The 17,966-nt window shown below is 34.2% G+C and overlaps 1 protein-coding gene across 9 annotated transcripts in view; it reads left to right on the top strand.

Annotated features, from left to right (window-relative positions):
• The window catches only part of PTPRC (protein tyrosine phosphatase receptor type C), a 109,246-nt gene extending 92,373 nt beyond the window's left edge, over nucleotides 1–16,873 (top strand). For all 9 annotated transcript variants that reach the window (XM_079108162.1, XM_079108163.1, XM_079108157.1 and 6 more), the window contains 10 exons: nucleotides 1,602–1,759; nucleotides 2,110–2,245; nucleotides 3,905–4,054; nucleotides 8,348–8,438; nucleotides 9,711–9,844; nucleotides 11,186–11,320; nucleotides 12,753–12,875; nucleotides 13,093–13,271; nucleotides 14,834–14,969; nucleotides 16,323–16,873. In XM_079108162.1, coding sequence (XP_078964288.1) covers nucleotides 1,602–1,759; nucleotides 2,110–2,245; nucleotides 3,905–4,054; nucleotides 8,348–8,438; nucleotides 9,711–9,844; nucleotides 11,186–11,320; nucleotides 12,753–12,875; nucleotides 13,093–13,271; nucleotides 14,834–14,969; nucleotides 16,323–16,598 — 1,518 coding nt within the window. In that variant the 3' untranslated portion in view covers nucleotides 16,599–16,873. The remainder of the gene's footprint in view (nucleotides 1–1,601; nucleotides 1,760–2,109; nucleotides 2,246–3,904; nucleotides 4,055–8,347; nucleotides 8,439–9,710; nucleotides 9,845–11,185; nucleotides 11,321–12,752; nucleotides 12,876–13,092; nucleotides 13,272–14,833; nucleotides 14,970–16,322) is intronic.
• The last annotated feature ends 1,093 nt before the right edge of the window (nucleotides 16,874–17,966 follow it).

Here is a 17,966-nt window from a genome sequence, read left to right as displayed (position 1 = left end):
ATGTGAGAAAATAAAATATATCTGGGAAAATAATTTTTTAATGATCTCTAGGAGAAAAGGTTAGGTTAGAATAAGAAACAAGTTGATAGGTCAAATTTTAGGTTTGCCTATGTCAAATCAAAAGTACCTATTAGGCTGGACCCCTTGAAGCATTTTAGAAAAAGAAGGGTCCATTAAATGTGTCAAAAAGTGATTATATTATTAAATTAATTAACAAATAATTCTGAATGGAGTGTTACCATTATGCAAAGACCATTTAGACAAACTACACAATTAGAAAGCAGTACATGAAGTATAAATTCTAAATATGTAGTAGAGATAAATGTTTAGTTCAGAAAATAAAGAGGCCACCAAGATCTTGGAAATAGTTAAAATGGAGGTCAACACAAATATTATATGATTGTATTTGTATAAAAATTCCAGATAGGCAAGCAGATAAAAACAGAAAGTAGGTTAGTAGTTGTCTCCAGCTGAGGGGATTGGAGTGGGGAGTGGCAGCTACAGGGTGTAGTCTTTCATTTTGTGCTGACAAAAATGTCCTATAATTAGATACTGGTGATGTATCAATTTGTGCATGTAATAAAAACACTTCAAATGGATGAAGTTTATGATTAATAGAATGTGCTTTAATAGTGCTGTTTAAAAAGTGCAGGTCTTTACAAGAGGGATTGAAATTTTCTCTGAATTCCATTTGTCGAAGGTCTTTCAGTAATCTATATTTTATTTCTATACAGTCCAAATACATTTTTTTTTTTTACAGGAAGAAGCAAACTTACTGTGTATTTCTCCCAAGGCCCTCTTGGTTCCTTTTGCATTACTGACTGCTTTGCACTGGAGGGTTATAAAACAATTCTACCAGTGACTCATGGCTAAATACATGATTGACAAAGCTACAAAGGCCCCCAATCCATAGATATAGGCATTTATATGAATGTTGATAGCATTTATGTAGACATTGATACCTATCTTGCTATAGAGATAGTCTGGGGTTACTATTCTTAATCAACTCAGATATTTCCTATTGGAAAATTAAAATAACATCATTTTTCTTTGTCTTTATTTTTGTTTTCAAGTTGATGATTCTACTTGTGAGGGCTTAAGGAATACAGTCAGACTTTCTACATGTGAGAAATAGTCCTGTTTGCTGGTCTACCAAGCAGAAGAGTTTTAAACAGCTGTGAGAGTGACCTTTACTAGATTTTTTTTTTCACACATTCTCCCAAACCCCCAGCCTGACTCCAAGCCACTCCCCACCCACATTTTTTGATGTGTTTATTTTTGCTCTCTTGGCTTTGTAGCATGAAAGTTCCTAGGAGTTTCAGCTCTATTTACATTACCTTACTTCACTGGTAAGTTCCTGCTTACTGGGTAGTGCATGAACTTCCTGCATGATCTTTCGACTGCTAGTTATTCATTGGAAAGGGAAATGCAATTGTAGTTGAAAAAAGCTTACGGAACAGAATGCCTGAGTAAAAGACTCTGGAGCAGTTTCCATTTGCATGAGGAGTTTTTACCGTGGGTTCTTCCTCCCACTTATTTATGATATATGGTTTACTATGAAAACAAAGTTACCTTAAAAGAAAATTTTACCTCTTGACTAGAAAAGAGAGAAAGCCACGGGACGAGAGGTGACACACATTCAGTTTACCAGTTGGCCAGACCATGGGGTGCCTGAAGACCCCCACCTGCTCCTCAAACTGAGAAGGAGAGTGAATGCTTTCAGCAACTTCTTCAGTGGCCCCATCGTGGTGCACTGCAGGTAAATAGAAACTCCTATGGCACCCTGGGTCTATGGGTCTGTTCAAGTCCTTAGTTAAGGATGTCCTCTCCTTCGGCAATTCCGTTTTGGGGAAAAAAATCTGCTTTGTGTAATTTATATTCTTTTTTGAATTTTTTTTTTTTTTTTTTTTTTGGTAAATTGCCAACTTATAATTATATAAATTCAGAGTGTATGAAGTGATATTGTGATTTGTGAACCCAGGAGCAAGGGCCCTGAATAGAGCTTTTTCAAGAGAAACTTAAGTTCTTACCTCTGCTTCATGCTTGATGGTTTTCCATGCATTTCCTCATCATGATCTTGTCTCCACTTGTTTGTGCTGATTTTGACAGTGCTGGTGTCGGGCGCACAGGCACCTACATTGGAATTGATGCCATGTTAGAAGGGCTGGAAGCAGAGGGCAAGGTGGATGTCTACGGTTATGTTGTCAAGCTTAGGCGACAGAGATGCCTCATGGTTCAAGTGGAGGTACATCCTAACATTTAATAATTATGCTTACTTTTGTTTTTGAACTTAAATTCTTTTAGGGTGATAGTAATTGTATTAAAAGAAATCTAAATTTATCAAACCTTCAAATAGTGGGTGGAAGTAGTTTTCTTTTAGTTTTTTGAAAATGAAAAAGTAGCAATCACGGACTGTAGTCAAAAGCATTTTCATTAGTCCTTGAAAGTTCTGTAGAAGAAAAATGACCATAAAATTTTTGTATTTTTTAAAAATAATGAAATACTATTTATACATATCAGACCAGGAAAGAAATAAAAGCACTAAGAACAGATTGGCAGCATCTCATAAAATTAAAACCAAGGAGACTGTATAGTGGTTAAGAACCTGTGTTTTCAAACTAGATTTCCCAAGTTCAATTCCTGTCTAATTTTTAATCCTATGCACCTCTGGACAAGTGTTAAATGTTTCTATGCTTCACTTAAGTCATCCATAAAATGAAAATAAAGGTAAATACTTACTGTGCGGGTTTATAAAAAAAAAAAAAAAAGGAAATAGAAGTGAAGCACTTAGACAAGTTTGTGGCATATGCTATGCATTCAGTGATTGTAAGTGGTAGTTGTTACTGAAAAATGTCTGTACTTGACCAAGCAATCGCACATGTCTGTATTGTGTATATCAAAGTGAAGCAATTGCAAATGTGCATAACTAAAAACAGGTGTAGGACTGTTCCTTGCATTCAGCATTGGTAGAAGAGCACAACAGTGGAAACACTCCAATTGGATATCAGCAGGGGATAGGGGAAGCAGGGTGGACAGTGGACTTTGAATAGCAAATATCATACTGCAGTTGAAAGGATCTAGGTCTGTATCTGCCTATGTGAATGAATGCTTAGATGGAAACAGTGAATGAAGTCACCAAATGAAACATACAGAACATGATTTTTGTGATCTTAAAATCAGAAAAAACATGCAATGTCTTTATGTTCATAAATATCAATGAAGACTTAGCACAAAAATAGATTGTTAACCAGAAAAGAAGAAATTAAATTTTTTTTTTTTGTGCAATAAATGAAACAAAGGAGAAAGATATAAGCAAACTCAGGGAATGGGTGGTGCTATTTAAAGAAAAATATGTTTCTCTTTAAATCAGAAATATGAAATTCTTTTGAAAGTACTGAATTCAAATATGATAAACAAGTTTGGAGTTGCCAAATTTGTGTTTGGCATATTTGATCTTAAATAATTTTCTTTATTTTAAGAAATTCTAGAAAATTTTAATGATATATTCTGTGGAACATCAACTTGCCTTTTTTTGATATCCTGTGAATGTTATTACAGTTTTATGTATTATTAATTTCACTTATTAACTCAGTAATAGTCACTGAAGAGAGTAATAGACTATTTTTAAATGTTCAGGAATAAGATAAGAGATATACAGCTATATAATGGATACTCTATTTGGTAAACAATTTTTTTTTTCTGGAAAAGTAGTCTGAAATGAAATTTGCTCATATTCCAGAGAGTGGTGAGAGCTAACTCCAGAACATTTACATGTTATACCTATCAATTAATTTACCACAGTTGTCCCAATATGAACGAAATGATGTGAATGCATATTTTATTTAAATGTGACACACAGGACACTGCATTACCTAGTTATTTTTATTTTTATTTGGTTCTGTAGGCACAGTACATCTTGATCCATCAGGCCTTAGTGGAATACAATCAGTTTGGAGAAACAGAAGTGAACTTGTCTGAATTACATCCATGTCTATATAACATGAAGAAAAGAGATCCACCCAGTGAGCCATCTCCTCTTGAGGCTGAATTCCAGGTAATAATAGGGATAACAGTAATAAATAACAGTAGTAAATTGTATTGCTTTCTATTTTCTAGGTGTTTGCTATGCACTTCAGGTAGTTCTTGCTTCTGATCCTCACCCTAAGTAATGGAGCACAGATGAGGAAACCAACATAGAGAAATTAAAATAAATACCTTGATCTACATACCTATTATGTAGAAGACTAGTTTAAACCCAGAAGTGTGATTCAATCCCTAATACTTCCCACCCTCACTCATTAAACTGGTATAACATGAAGTGTCAAAATAATAGTATATAGCTACAAAATTGGTCTGCTCTAGTTGATGTAGCATCCTGCCTTTAAAAACTGCATCTGGTTTTGTTTTGTAAAAGGAAATAATTAGGGGGGTTTGTGACTGCTTAGGAAGTTGAAATGGCTAGAGCTGATAGACAGAAAGGAAAGGATAAGTGTGTCCTAACCTATTTATTAGGCAATTATTCTGGCAGTTAACTGAGGATATATTTTGCTACGATTTCAGAGTGTTGACACAGTTATCTTCGAATTGCTTAGTTGTCAAAAAATGTTTTTTAACTTTTCTCTTCCACGGATGATTTCCAGTTTACAGAGTTTTTCCTATAAAATACCAAACTAGTCAATTTGGAGAGTTTCACAAGGCCAGGAAGGTGTTTTTAATCAGATGCAGAAACATTTAATGTTTAGGATCAAAGTGGCACTAAGGTAGGGGGAGGAGGTGGAGCTTATAATAACCACCAAGCAACTGGGTCCTACAGAAAACCTGCACTTTCCTGGAAGAATTAGCAAGCACAGAGTAGACTTAAAGAGAGGAGTGTTTGTTGTTGTTGTGTTGCTATTTTAGCTTATAAATTTACCATAAGCAATACACTAACCCTAGTAAACTGCATATGCACATGCTGTTGGGAGATCCTGATATATTTAAGATAAAAATAGATATGTATAGTCAGTAATTAGGGCATTTTTTCCACTGAGCAGGTATGATAGAGCTGTGACTCTGTGTCAAGTAAAATTCTAGGTGCAAGTGATTTGTAAGTGAACTTAGGAGAAGGCATGGGAGACTATCATCCAGAGCATAGGTAGTGCCTATAGCCCTGATGTTGGAGGCAGTGAAATTATTCCATTTCACTAGACAGGAAGGTAGAAAATGAGGTGGATGCAAAGTGTGGGAAATCTGGTAATGGAAAATCTCATTGCCTTTCCTTTCTTTTTAAATATATTTTTGAAACATAATTATACATATTTATGGGGGACATGGTGATACTTCAATACACATATACTATGTGTAATGACCAGATCAAGGTAATTGGCACTAAATTACTTCAATCCCAATTGCTCTCAATTTCTCGAGAAATTGTGAGTCAGGGTCATCAGTAGAATTAGGGGTACAGGAGTGAGTAGGGCAAAAAATATCATAGTGATTAAAATAGGGGAAAAGTATAATAAAGTCATTACCTCAAAGTAAGAATGCAGTCTTTCTAGGCAAAGGTCATAGGTTTGCAGGAATTTATTGTTTGATTGTTTGAAAAATATGGGCATAATTTAAAGATGATGAGCTAGTTGTGTTGTTTTCTACAGCAACACAGAACTCTTGGGATAGACCCTGTGTATGTGGATAGCTGGGTTCAGCCCATCTAGATTTTGAAATGTGATATATGAAATTTGAGAGGCAAGGGAGTTGTATGATTATAGTGGTTGATAATAAAGAGTGAATGGCCACATGAAGAACATAAGAAAAACTAGTAATGGCAATATGTTGAAGGTTTTGATAGATTTGCAAGTTACTAGGTCAAAAGGATTAGAATTAATCTCTTGGAAGAATACCAATAGTTTTTAAGACCAGGGATGCTTGAAATCATGATTTTAGAGAGGTTGTAATGTTTGGAATAAGACCTACACAGGTATAATGGTGAAAGTGAATGGCTGAGGAATAGAGGGAAAGGTCGTGTGTGGTGAAAAAACAGATGGATCAACGCGAGAGTTAGATAGATCATCTTTGTCAATGTTGAAGTAACCAAGGGCGAGGATGAACCTGAGAGGAAGAGCACCCTCTTAGCCAAGTCTAACTCTAAGACTGAGAGGAGGAGTGATCCAGAAATCAGTGCCTCACCCCACCATGTGAAGGGCAGTGGATAAAAGATAGTGTAGTATAAGGAAGGAAAATCAAAGTTATTGGTTTTTTGGGGGCAAAATATGGAAAAATGGTTTGCGGTAATAGCAGTAGCAAAGAGAACCCATGACTTTCCTCAAACTTTTGAGGTAAATGAAATGGGAAGGGGAAGTGGATTTCCAGGGATGGGGGTTTGCTAATGATAGACCATGGACACTAAAGATCCAGAGGAACGCCTTGGTTGACATTAGAGACTGGGTTTTATCTGAGAATACAGGAAACCATCTAGGAATAAAATTCTGAGGTATGTGGATGCAAGGAGAGGCTTAGACTTTTGGTGGCAACTGAGATAAGCCAGAATTGAAGATGGAAAAATCCTTTGGGTCTTATAAGAAAGTGAGCCATTGTTTCCACTTATAATCCCAAGCATTGGCTACTAGAGGGCAGTGGCTATTGGGTGTTCTCTTACAGAGCAAAAGTTCTGTAGTGCTTTCCAAAGCAACTCATTTTACATGCAGCTCAAGGTGGTGTTCATGTGGCCAGTATTTTGTGGTATTTAGTGATGATGTTCTCTTTCATTCAATCACACAGGCCTAAGTGGGGTTGGAAACTGGATGCCATGTTGGTTTAAAAGGGTTTCATGTTAATGCGTGTGTATATACACACACATACACACACACATACATTTGCATGCATGTGTCTGTATCGAAAATCTTAATAGCACATGAGGAGCTTTCTCAGTTTAGTCTACTCATAATATTAAGCATTATTATTCTGAAATATTATATACTCAATCAATATTTATTTAGGGACTAGTGGGAAGAGGCAGGGAAGTCCTCCAGAAGGCATTGACATTTAGACTGGTAGTTACAGAGTATGAAAAGTTATGAGCAACAAAGAAGAAAGAGAAAAAAAAATGTATGTTTGTGTCTTAGATTCATATCACTAAAGCAAAATACCCAAGACAAGACACTCATGAACAAAACGTTTGCTTAGCTCACAGATTTGGAGGTTCGAATACAAAACTGATTGTTCTTATAGTATTGGGACTCTGGCAAGAGTGGCACATCATGCAGGATCATGTATTGAAGCAAAATACTCACATCACAAGTCAAGAAGCAGAGATTTTGGGAAACATGGTCCCACAATCCCATGGACCCCTTTTGAGGGCAAATTTCTAATGACCAAAGGACCTCCCACTAGGCCCAACTTCTTCAATGTCCATAGGCGTTCCCAATACCACCAATCTGGGAATCAAGTCTTTACATATGAACCCTTGGGATACATTCAAACCACTGTATCCTGCCAAGAGTTCATGGACAGCATGGCTATCCTAGAATTTGACAGCTGCCAGGAATGGAGGACTTTGGTTTGGTTGAAGTGGGGAGAGAACTAGTAGGGGATTAGGCTGGAGAGACAGTCAAGATCATATCCCTAAAGGTTTTTTATGCTCTACTGAGGAGCTTTACTGCTTCCAAATATTGGAAGGAAGTTGCTAAAGAGCCTAAGAGGGACATCTGCCATTTTGTGTTTTAGAAGGTCTAGACCAAGAAAGATTGAACATAAAGAGGCTAGTTATGAAATTGTTGATATTTTCCAAGTGAAAAAAAAAAAAAAGAAAATGAACTGCACTAAGTAGGAAGAGAGAAAAGTAAAAGTGAACTTTACCAGTAGAAGTGATAGATTTTGCTAACTTACTAGCTACTGTGCATAAGAGGGACAGCAGCCTCAGAGGCGTAAACATTGAGTATCAGTGTTTAAAGCAGCAAATCTTCTGTGAATGCTATGCCTGCTAAGTTTAGTTCTCATAATTTAAAATAATTGCCATTGATTTTGCAATATGGGTAGTAATGAACAGTACAGTACGTTCAATTTATACCAGAATGAAGTATAATACTTCGTTGTGCAGCAGCTCTTAAGTGAGATTATTCTGTTAGAAAAATGTATATTTTTGGTTCCAACTCGCCATGTCAATTGTTCCTAATGCACAAACAAGAAAAATGGAAAATTCACAGGTAAACTTAAAAATTGTGACCTGTAGGGAGTATATACAAATTTCACAAAAATTGATGAAGCGCTTCTCTGTGGGAAGCATCTTATATCACAATAATAAATTAATCTAATATTTAGGTTTTAAAGGAGTTTTCTGTTCTTTTTTTTTTTTTTTTTTTTTTTTTTTCAGAGACTTCCTTCATATAGGAGCTGGAGGACACAGCACATTGGAAACCAAGAGGAAAATAAAAAGAAAAACCGCAATTCTAATGTCATTCCATGTATGTAGTTTTTATTATGACTTTTTGTATCAGCTAAAGTTAAACTCTCTTTGGATTTGTTTAATGTGAGACCCACATGCATGTTATCTCTGAGCAAATTTTTGATATTTGGTTTACAATAGAGAAGTTAATAGGTTATTCAAGTTTTAGTTGCAGCAAATTATTCGAACCCCATGTTTTGAATGGTCTCTAGAGGAAAGACTGTATTCAGTGTTATCTTTCTGCCAGTTATTTCAGAAAGGGGTTGTAAGATGAAACCTATGAAGCAAGGAGAAGAAAGGTCAAGTATTCTCTACTAATTTTCTCTCATCTTAATCTTATTTCAGGGTATTTGTCAGATAGCAATCAGTATATCCATTCGTTCTGTTTCTGATTTTTTCTCTTTATCCCTAATATCTGGGAGGTTGGAATTAGATAGAAAATGCTCTATAAACTGGCAATCATCAAATTTAATAAATCAAAATGTGCACAGTTTTCAAGACTGGAATTCTACCATTTAAGCACATCTATTGGATCACATCTGGTATGACTGTAATTTTATTCAACTGCTTACACTAAAATTAGCATGAACAAAATATAAGCCAAGCTAATAAACTAGACAACCAAATAAATCAAATCAGTGCATGGCTGACCTAATTTCTGCAGAAGTCCTCATGAATATAGTTAAAATATTGAGTTGATAGTAATATAAACAGATCATTTGACCAGATTATTACAAATTTAAAATATTGAGAGGCAAGGAAAACATTTGGACTAAGTCATAATTAATCTGAGATACCCATTTAAATAAGACTCTTAATTTAATGTTGATGGAATATGATTGAGAAACAAAACTCTAGGCTCTATTTTTATTTATAGCAAGCAAAATGATGATATTTTATGTAAAACTAAAGAATATGTATCAAAGATTGCATAACCATTTCAAGCATTTTGACATCTATTTATTTATGTTCTATGTTTCTTCCTGTAAACTTTTTGGGCCTTCCCTTTTTTTTTTAAAGACATTTTTTATAATTTCTTAATCTACTAGTACTGAATTATATGTAGGATATCATTGCATTTATATTAGCACATTTAATTCTGAATTAGTTTTTAATTTCAACAAGTCAACCAAGCATAGATTTGATCATTTATTTTTAATTGTATCTCTTTTGATGGGCTGGGGATCGAACCCAGGAATTAGCACACACAAAGCATGTGCTCAACCACTGAGCTACATCACCAGCCCTGATTATTTCTAAAGAAGACTTACTGATAATTTATTTTGCATAGATGATTTTAACAGAGTGCCACTTAAACATGAACTGGAACTGAGCAAAGAGAGTGAGCATGATTCAGAGGAATCCTCTGATGAAGACAGTGACTCAGAAGAAACAAGCAGATATATCAATGCATCTTTCATTATGGTAAGTGCTTATATTTCCCAGACCCAGTATCTGACACTCTTAAAAATCACGTCCATGTTGTTAGGGCCATTTATTACACAACTTCATAAAAGAGTGAGATTCTGTGATGGTCTGTGTGTACCTGTGCATCTATGTGTATACATCTGTTTGTGGGACTTTGTGTGTATCTATGTGTGTTTATATGTGTTTGTGTTCTCTTTGTTTGTGTGTGTTCCCCACTAGAATTGCTGGTGGATAATGTGCCTGCTGGCAGGAATTTGTCATTTATTTTTATTTGCTTACTTATGCATTAAATTTTATTGTGAAACCCAGTGCCCAGAACAAGAGCAAAGGATGAACATTCCATATGTATTTGTGTAACAAATACATAATAACTTTGTTTAATAACGTTGTCTAATACTATGATGTCAGCAATGCTCAAATCTTTTACATGTATGTAAAAAACTCTACACATGCTAATTTGTTTTAATTGATAAAGATATGAGTTGGTTTAAAAAAAAAGAGTGAGCTTGATCATAACTACACACCTATTGACAAAAGTTTCAACTTTTAGTGTTATATTTTAACTTCAAAACAATTTTAAAATGTTAAAAACTATTGAATTAATTTAGAATAAGGCCATGCTATTGTTTATATTTTATGCCAAATATGACTATTACCATATTGATTTTAAAAATAAAATTTGAGCAAATAATAGTATTTGAAAATGTTTCTTCTTTGCTCCTATTACCAAAAAGTAAGCAAATCCTTATTTTTATATTTACATAGTTCAAAACTTTTCATTTAGATTAACTGGATTATCAGGTGAATCTCTGTTACATACTTTAAAAAATAAACTGAGAATTCAAACAAAAAAATTTTAGTCATTCAGTAAATACTTATTACATGTATGCTAAGTTGGATTTCTTTTCCCAGATTTCCTAAAACACTTTAAGTATTCAATGAACATTAGTTTAATTATGCTATATCATAAAAATGAATAGACATCAAAAAAGTAGTGTCATGATGAAGATAATTTTAAGTGTTATGGAATTATTTTTATAATCCTAATAAAAATTATAGTGAATAAAAGATTTGGAAAGTATTTTGGGAAGGAAAATCTTATTTGGCAAGATAATATTGTATGTGTTAATCGTGATATAACATTATTTGCTATTTTGTTATCTGAGTAAATATTTCATATGTCGATATTATATTTCTTTCTTGGACCTAAGGATCAATATTTTAATGTAACAGCTTTGATATCAAAATATTTTTTCCAAATGGCTTTTGTGAAGAATCCACTGTCCTTCCTCTGTAGAGAGTGGTAGTAACCAAATCCCCACCTTTGTTTTTTTGAAGAGTTACTGGAAGCCAGAAATGATGATTGCTGCTCAAGGACCATTGAAAGAAACCATTGGCGACTTTTGGCAGATGATATTCCAAAGAAAAGTCAAAGTTATTGTCATGTTGACGGAGTTGAAGCATGGAGACCAGGTTTGTACTTTTGGGAATATATTTTTTAAGTCTTTCTGTTATAAAATGTTACTCTTCGTTCTTGAGATACTTGCTTGATCACTGTGCCCACATCTTTTCGGTCCTTCTGTCACACAGGTCTGTTTGTTTTGTTTTACCACTTTCACCCATGTCGGCCCCCATCATCTTGGACCTGGTTTCTGACAATCTCATGATTGACTGTCCAGTCTTGCTCCTCAGAGACCTCCAGAACACAGAGATTCTAGTGTCACAACAAACAACAGCTACTTTTTCTTAAAGATAAGAATCAAACTCCATTTCTGATGTGCAAGACCCTCGTAGATCAGACCCCCATGTATCTTTTCATTTTCATCCACTTTTTTTAAGTTTTACTTACTCTTCACTCTGGAAAAGTAGGTTTATAAACTAAGTCTTGGCAAACCTTCTTACATTATCATTTCTGTGTATTAATTTACTAATTATTCTTATACCTAAATGTGCCCTCTCTTTCTCTCTTGACCCTATGCTAGCAAAACAAAACTCCTGAAAATTTAGCTATATCCTTCCCTCTTCATTCCCATGTAGTATTTATTGCCATAAAATTCTACAATTGGAGGTGAACTTAAGATGTACCTTAGCACTTACCAAATGACCTAACATATGTTAATGCTTATTTAATAAAAACCATCATAGGCATACACTAAGAATCATGACTTTCTTTCTGTTCCCCTTGTGCTCTGTCCCATACACAAAAATTTCTTTTTTCTTTCTTTCTTCTGGTTTATAAAATAAACATAGGTTCAGATTTCCATTTGAAATTCCAGTAATTTTTTCGTTTATCTAATTGTGCAAGTCAAGAAATAGAATGAGAATACAGGCAGGAACAGCATCATTGTCAGCAATGTGGGGTTGTAGCAGTGAAGCAATCTGCAGAGGGAGGAAATCATTTTGAGAATCACCTACACCCCAGTATGACCCTTTACTTTGATATTCTCTCAATTTAGTCACTCGGTACTGGTTATCAAGATGCAGAGACAAATCTCTAAATGATGCTAGTTCCTTCCTTGGGACTGGTGGAGGGACCACAGGACCTGAGTTATTGGAGGTGTCAATCTACAGATTTTGAAGAGATAATGAATCTGGATATGGAAGGCAGGAACAAATCTCAAAGACCAACACCAGGAAAGACATAACTGTTTCTAGCCTCCTTGATTATTCTCTAATTTCCTTTATTTGTACAAAGAAAACCACATATTTGTTAAATGAGTCTTTGACATATCTTCAAGTAAATTTTAGAATTTTTTCTTTTCGTGTACAGGTTTCAATTTTAGAACAGAGCAATTTCCATTTATTAGAACATAATGAAGGAGAGGAGAGAGAGAGAGAAAGAGAGAGAGATATTGAGACTCAACACTTGTGTAGATGCCATTGAATCCTACTTTTTCCTATTTAGGAAATCTGTGCTCAGTACTGGGGAGAAGAAAAGCAAACATATGGAGATTTAGAAGTTGATATGAAGGATACAACCAAATATTCGTCTTATACTCTCCGTGTATTTGAATTGAGACATTCCAAGGTAAACAAACAATTTAGATGGTATATATCTTTGATGTAATTAGTATGGTAGTAACACTGATATAAATTATTTTATGTAAGAAAAGTAAACATCTGTATAATGGTTCAGAGCAAAAATTTAAATTATTTAGATGAAAGCAATTGTAAAGAAAATGTGACAGTAAACTATATGGACCAAGAATCCCTTCAGCTAATGTCCCCTTCCCTTCTGATGTTAGAGGAAAGATCCTAGAACTGTGTACCAGTACCAGTATACCAACTGGAGTGTGGAAGAGCTTCCTGCAGAACCCAAAGACTTAATTTCCATGATCCAGATCCTCAAACAAAAACTACCCAAGAAGACTTCCACGGAAGGGAATAAGTACACCAAGACTGTGCCTATCCTAATTCACTGCAGGTGGGTGGAATTTGATAGGATGTGCTCTAAAAATCATAACATTTGACTTCTTTGCTGGCACTTTTCTCTATTTGTCTTCATATTTGAAAACATATGAACTCAGAAAAAAATCTCTTATTGAGTCGGTCACTCTCTTGGTTATGTTTCCACAGCATAATAGTTACAGAAATATAATAGAAATGGTTATATTTGAGTTTAATAAATCTGGGCAATAAATTTCACTCAATAAATACCAAATGTCATGTCATCTTGGATTCTTCAGTACCTGAGCTTGGAATGTCATAAGGGCTGAATGAGCAAATGATGGCAGGAATGGTGCACAGATGGATAGATTACAGTAGATACGTGCTCATCTGCATCAGTCCCCTACTCAGTATCTCAGAAGCCAGAGGAATGAAAACTTCATCTTCAATAAACATGTCTTCATTTAAATATTAAGTGGTATCTCAATGCTTAGCAATTTTGATTTTAAATCCATCATTTGATTTTCTTAATTGAACCCAGAGGCAAATATTTTAGTAATTAAAAAAAAAAAAAAAAAAAACAAAAAAAACCTAATACTTGATTTTATTAGTTCCCTTATGCAGACTTTCAAATTTCACCTGGGTGAATATCTGCCTTACAGAATTTCACCTGTGGTAAATAGCCACCTTAAGTGAGGGATATTGAGAGAAGGGTTCATAACATAAAAAGTTTACATAAAAATGAACATACAATAAATAAGAAATGAAAAAAATCATAAAGTAAAATGAGAAATTGAAACCTATTGAAATACTTTTTGAAAAAGCCTCAGTGTTATTAGAATTGCAGATACTAGAATCAAGCCCTTGGAGATAGACAACTTTTCAGCATTTATTTCAATTTTCGAAAATGAGACTTAGAAGGAAAGAAAGCAAATGAAGGGAAGTTTCAGCTTCTATGTATCTCTTAGGATATGCTTAAATACCTGCTAACTGTTCTTTAGTCATGTATGATACACAGCATCCTGCTGATAACTCAAGGGAAAATTGAATCTATTATCCTGTTTTACACCTTTCATAGTAAGATTGGTTATTTGTTTTCCTTTGTTTTAATGAATAATTCCATCAGTTATCACTTTTCTACTGATATGGAAGTGGAAATATTTGTAAAAAGTGGTTGAGAGGCAGAAGAGTGAAAGAAAATCAGGTCTTTTCTACTTTTGGTTTAATTCCTGACTTAAATTTCTGTCCTTAAATCTTGGTTTCCTCATCTATCAAACTGTCTTTCTTATATTGGTTGTAACAACTTCATGTGTAAATGAAATACATTTAAATCCATGAAGTACTAAATAGAAGAAAGTATATGTTAAAAGCCTAATGCAATTGTTTTAAAAATACAGGATTGTTGAAATTCTAAATTGTAAATGATCAGTCACCCCTCTAAAAATTATTTAACAGAAATAATTTGACTTTTAAGAAATTGGAATAATATAATAAACATCTAGTAAAAAACTATTTTCTATCTCCCCCTACTTTATACTAATATCACTTTCTCCATAAAATACAGTAAATTTCTATTTTGATCTTTTCTTCCTTTTATAGAGATGGAGCTCAGCAAACAGGAATATTTTGTGCCTTGCTAAATCTCTTGGAAAGTGCAGAAACCGAAGAGGTAGTTGATGTTTTCCAAGTAGTGAAATCTCTACGAAAATCTAGGCCAGGAATGGTTTCCACATTTGTAAGTATACTTCACCATTGTTTTACAACACCCTTTTCATTTTTATTTTGAATTTCCTGTCTCCTTTCCTCTCCTCACATCCTATTCTCTTTTCTTCTTTTCTCTCTTCTATTTTTAAGTTATAATTCACATGGAATTTTTATCAGTACAAATAAGAGACCTAAGTAGATTTTGCCTGCAATTTGTTGTGACAGTTCATAAAAAACATTTAAAAAAGTTTTCTTTACATGATCATGGATTACTCAATTTCCTTTCTTTAATTCTTTATCCATCAGTAACGTGTAATAAACCATCCCAAAATTTAGCAGCTTAAACAGCATTGATTATAGTTCAATAAGCCTATTGATAGGCTGGATTGCTCTACTGATCTCCTTAGGCTCAGATGAGCAGACTCTCTCATATGTCTGCCACCAGGTGATATGTCCTCTGGGGTCTGGTTACTCTAAAATGATCTTCATGGTCATTAGGCTCAATGTTGGCTGCCATTTCCCTGTGACTGGACAACCTTCTGAGGCCCAGACTTGGAACAAACATACCAAGTCTTCCTCTGTATTGCATCAGCTGAAAAAGTCACAATGCCAGCCTGGGTTCAAGGGGTGGGGACACAGACTCCTCCTAGTCTTTTCCTAAGTGCCTGAAGTTGCATTATGAAGAGCTGTATATACAGGAGAATAAGAAGTGTTTTATCTTTTTTTTAAAAAAAAGCAAATATGTATCTTCTTTATGTTGCAGTAACTATAGATGATCAGCTGGAAATTGATAATTCTCTACAATATAAACTTAATTACTCTCTAAAATATATGAAGCTTTTTATCATGTATGATGTTGAGTTTACATATATTGATTTTAAAAATGTGTTGAGTGCCTGCTACGTACTCTTACTTTTGAGAGACTCACTGTTTAATGTTGGGAAAAGGTAGATACTTAGTAAACAATGTAGTAACTAAAACCATAGTGAAATTATAGGAACATGAATTGAGGGCATTATCCTATGGGGATCAGGGTAGACTTTTTGAAGCAGGTGATTCCTTCTTAAAGGTTATGTATGCATTAGCCAAAGAGATAAACACAAAATGACATCAAGGGCAAAGGTATGGAACTGAAATAGCATGTGTTAGGAAGGAAGTGAACTCCTGTTTGGTGGTGCTTTAGGGTCCATTTTGAAAACAGCTCATCCTTCAGGACTGCAAGGAAATAAGTCATTCAAAATTTTCTTTATGAGGACATGTCAGAGAACTTTTCTGTCATCCAGGCTTCCAAAAGTAAAGGATTAGTTGTTGCTAATTTTCATCTGACATAAAAACAAGGGTATCAGTTTTCTTCATGTAATTTCTTGCTGCTTTCTTTCATTAGGAGCAATACCAGTTTCTATATGACATTATTGCCAACACCTACCCTGCCCAGAATGGACAAGTAAAGAAAATCAGCAATCAAGAAGATAAAATTGAATTTGATAATGAAGTGGACAAAGCAAAGCAGGGTGCTAATTGCGTTCATCCATCTGCTGTCCCAGACAAGACCCACCAAGGAAACAAAGAGGTGCAAGGTGCTGAATCCACAAGTGGCACCGAGGGACCAGAACATTCTGCCAATGGTCCTGCGAGTCCAGCTTTAACTCAAAGCTCATAGGAAAAGATGTACATGGGGCCATCGCAAAGCCTGGCCCAGCTGTTATCTGTGTTTCTAGAAATAAGAGGGAGAAATAGGAAGACAGTGGACTGAGGAAGTGCACTGGACCAACGTTTGGGGGAGGGTTCTATTTTACCACTGTGGAAAAAAATATTTAAACCAGTTTTGCTAAAATGTTTTGTACAGTGTTATGCTTATTTTAAAGTATTATCTATCATTAAGCACAAACAACTTCTTGGTAATCTTCATGTGTGTATCTGAAAAAAAAAAAAGAACACCCTTTTAATTGAAACTATTAACTTAGCTTTCTATTGTTTTAAGTCAAATTGCATGTGCACTCTGTATAAGATTAGCAACGTGTATATTTCTAGAATGACCTCAAGATGTCCTCCTTGTTCTACTCTGATACATCTTATAGTTTACTATTTTACTTATAGTACATAAAAGTAGTATGTGTGTGTATGGATACTACAAGAAAGTTAACTAAATTAACATTTGGAAATCGTATACTCTGTATGTTAGCATTTAGTCCAATACATTTTTAGGCATATTTATGTAAAGTTTTCAAGTGAGCCTATATTGCTTTTTTCACATGGGTGTTACCTTTGCTGCATAGAATATTTTCTGTACAATATATGGGATTTATTGCTTTAGACTTTGGTTAAATTTATGTTTGTTATAATTGAATTTAAATAAACATCTTTAAAATAAACAAATGTAGTTTGTATTAAAACCCATAGGATACAAATAGAGCAAGAAAATCTATTTGTGCCCTATTTACATCTGACACTTAGCATAACTATTTTATGGAATTTAACATTGATATGAGAAATACAATATTGCATATGTATAGTTTCCGCATTAAAGTTCATCTTTGACTTTCATTAAAATGCGATTATTTTGAATATCTCAAATTCTTAGACTGCTTCCACCAGGAATTGATATTAATAGCCACAATAAAGTTCAATAATCAACTTTCTTATTTATAATATATTGTATTACATGTTCATATGTGGAATATATGCGCACCTATTAAAATATAGGTTAAGTACAATTAATAACATTTACAACACTTTTATAGGTTCTGACTTCTGAAAAAGACTCATAACCTAATAATAATCATATGGAATCTCTTTTTAAAAATCCTCAAGAATAATGGTATTTTCCAAGATGACTTTTGGTGAATTCTGCATTTCAACATGGGTCTCACTACCTTTAGATTGATTTGATTTTCTATATCTTCATTTTTGTAGCTCATATTAAGTATCTTAACTATACAGCATCAATTTGTTTTTATATAAGCCACATTTATTTTGTTTCTATTCCAAATTCTTTTTTATTATAGCACATAAAATGAGCAATAAATCC

This window comes from Sciurus vulgaris, assembly GCF_902686455.1.
Source record: "Sciurus vulgaris genome assembly, chromosome: 12".
Lineage (NCBI taxonomy): Eukaryota > Metazoa > Chordata > Mammalia > Rodentia > Sciuridae > Sciurus > Sciurus vulgaris.
This window is presented reverse-complemented; position numbering and strand designations above follow the sequence as displayed.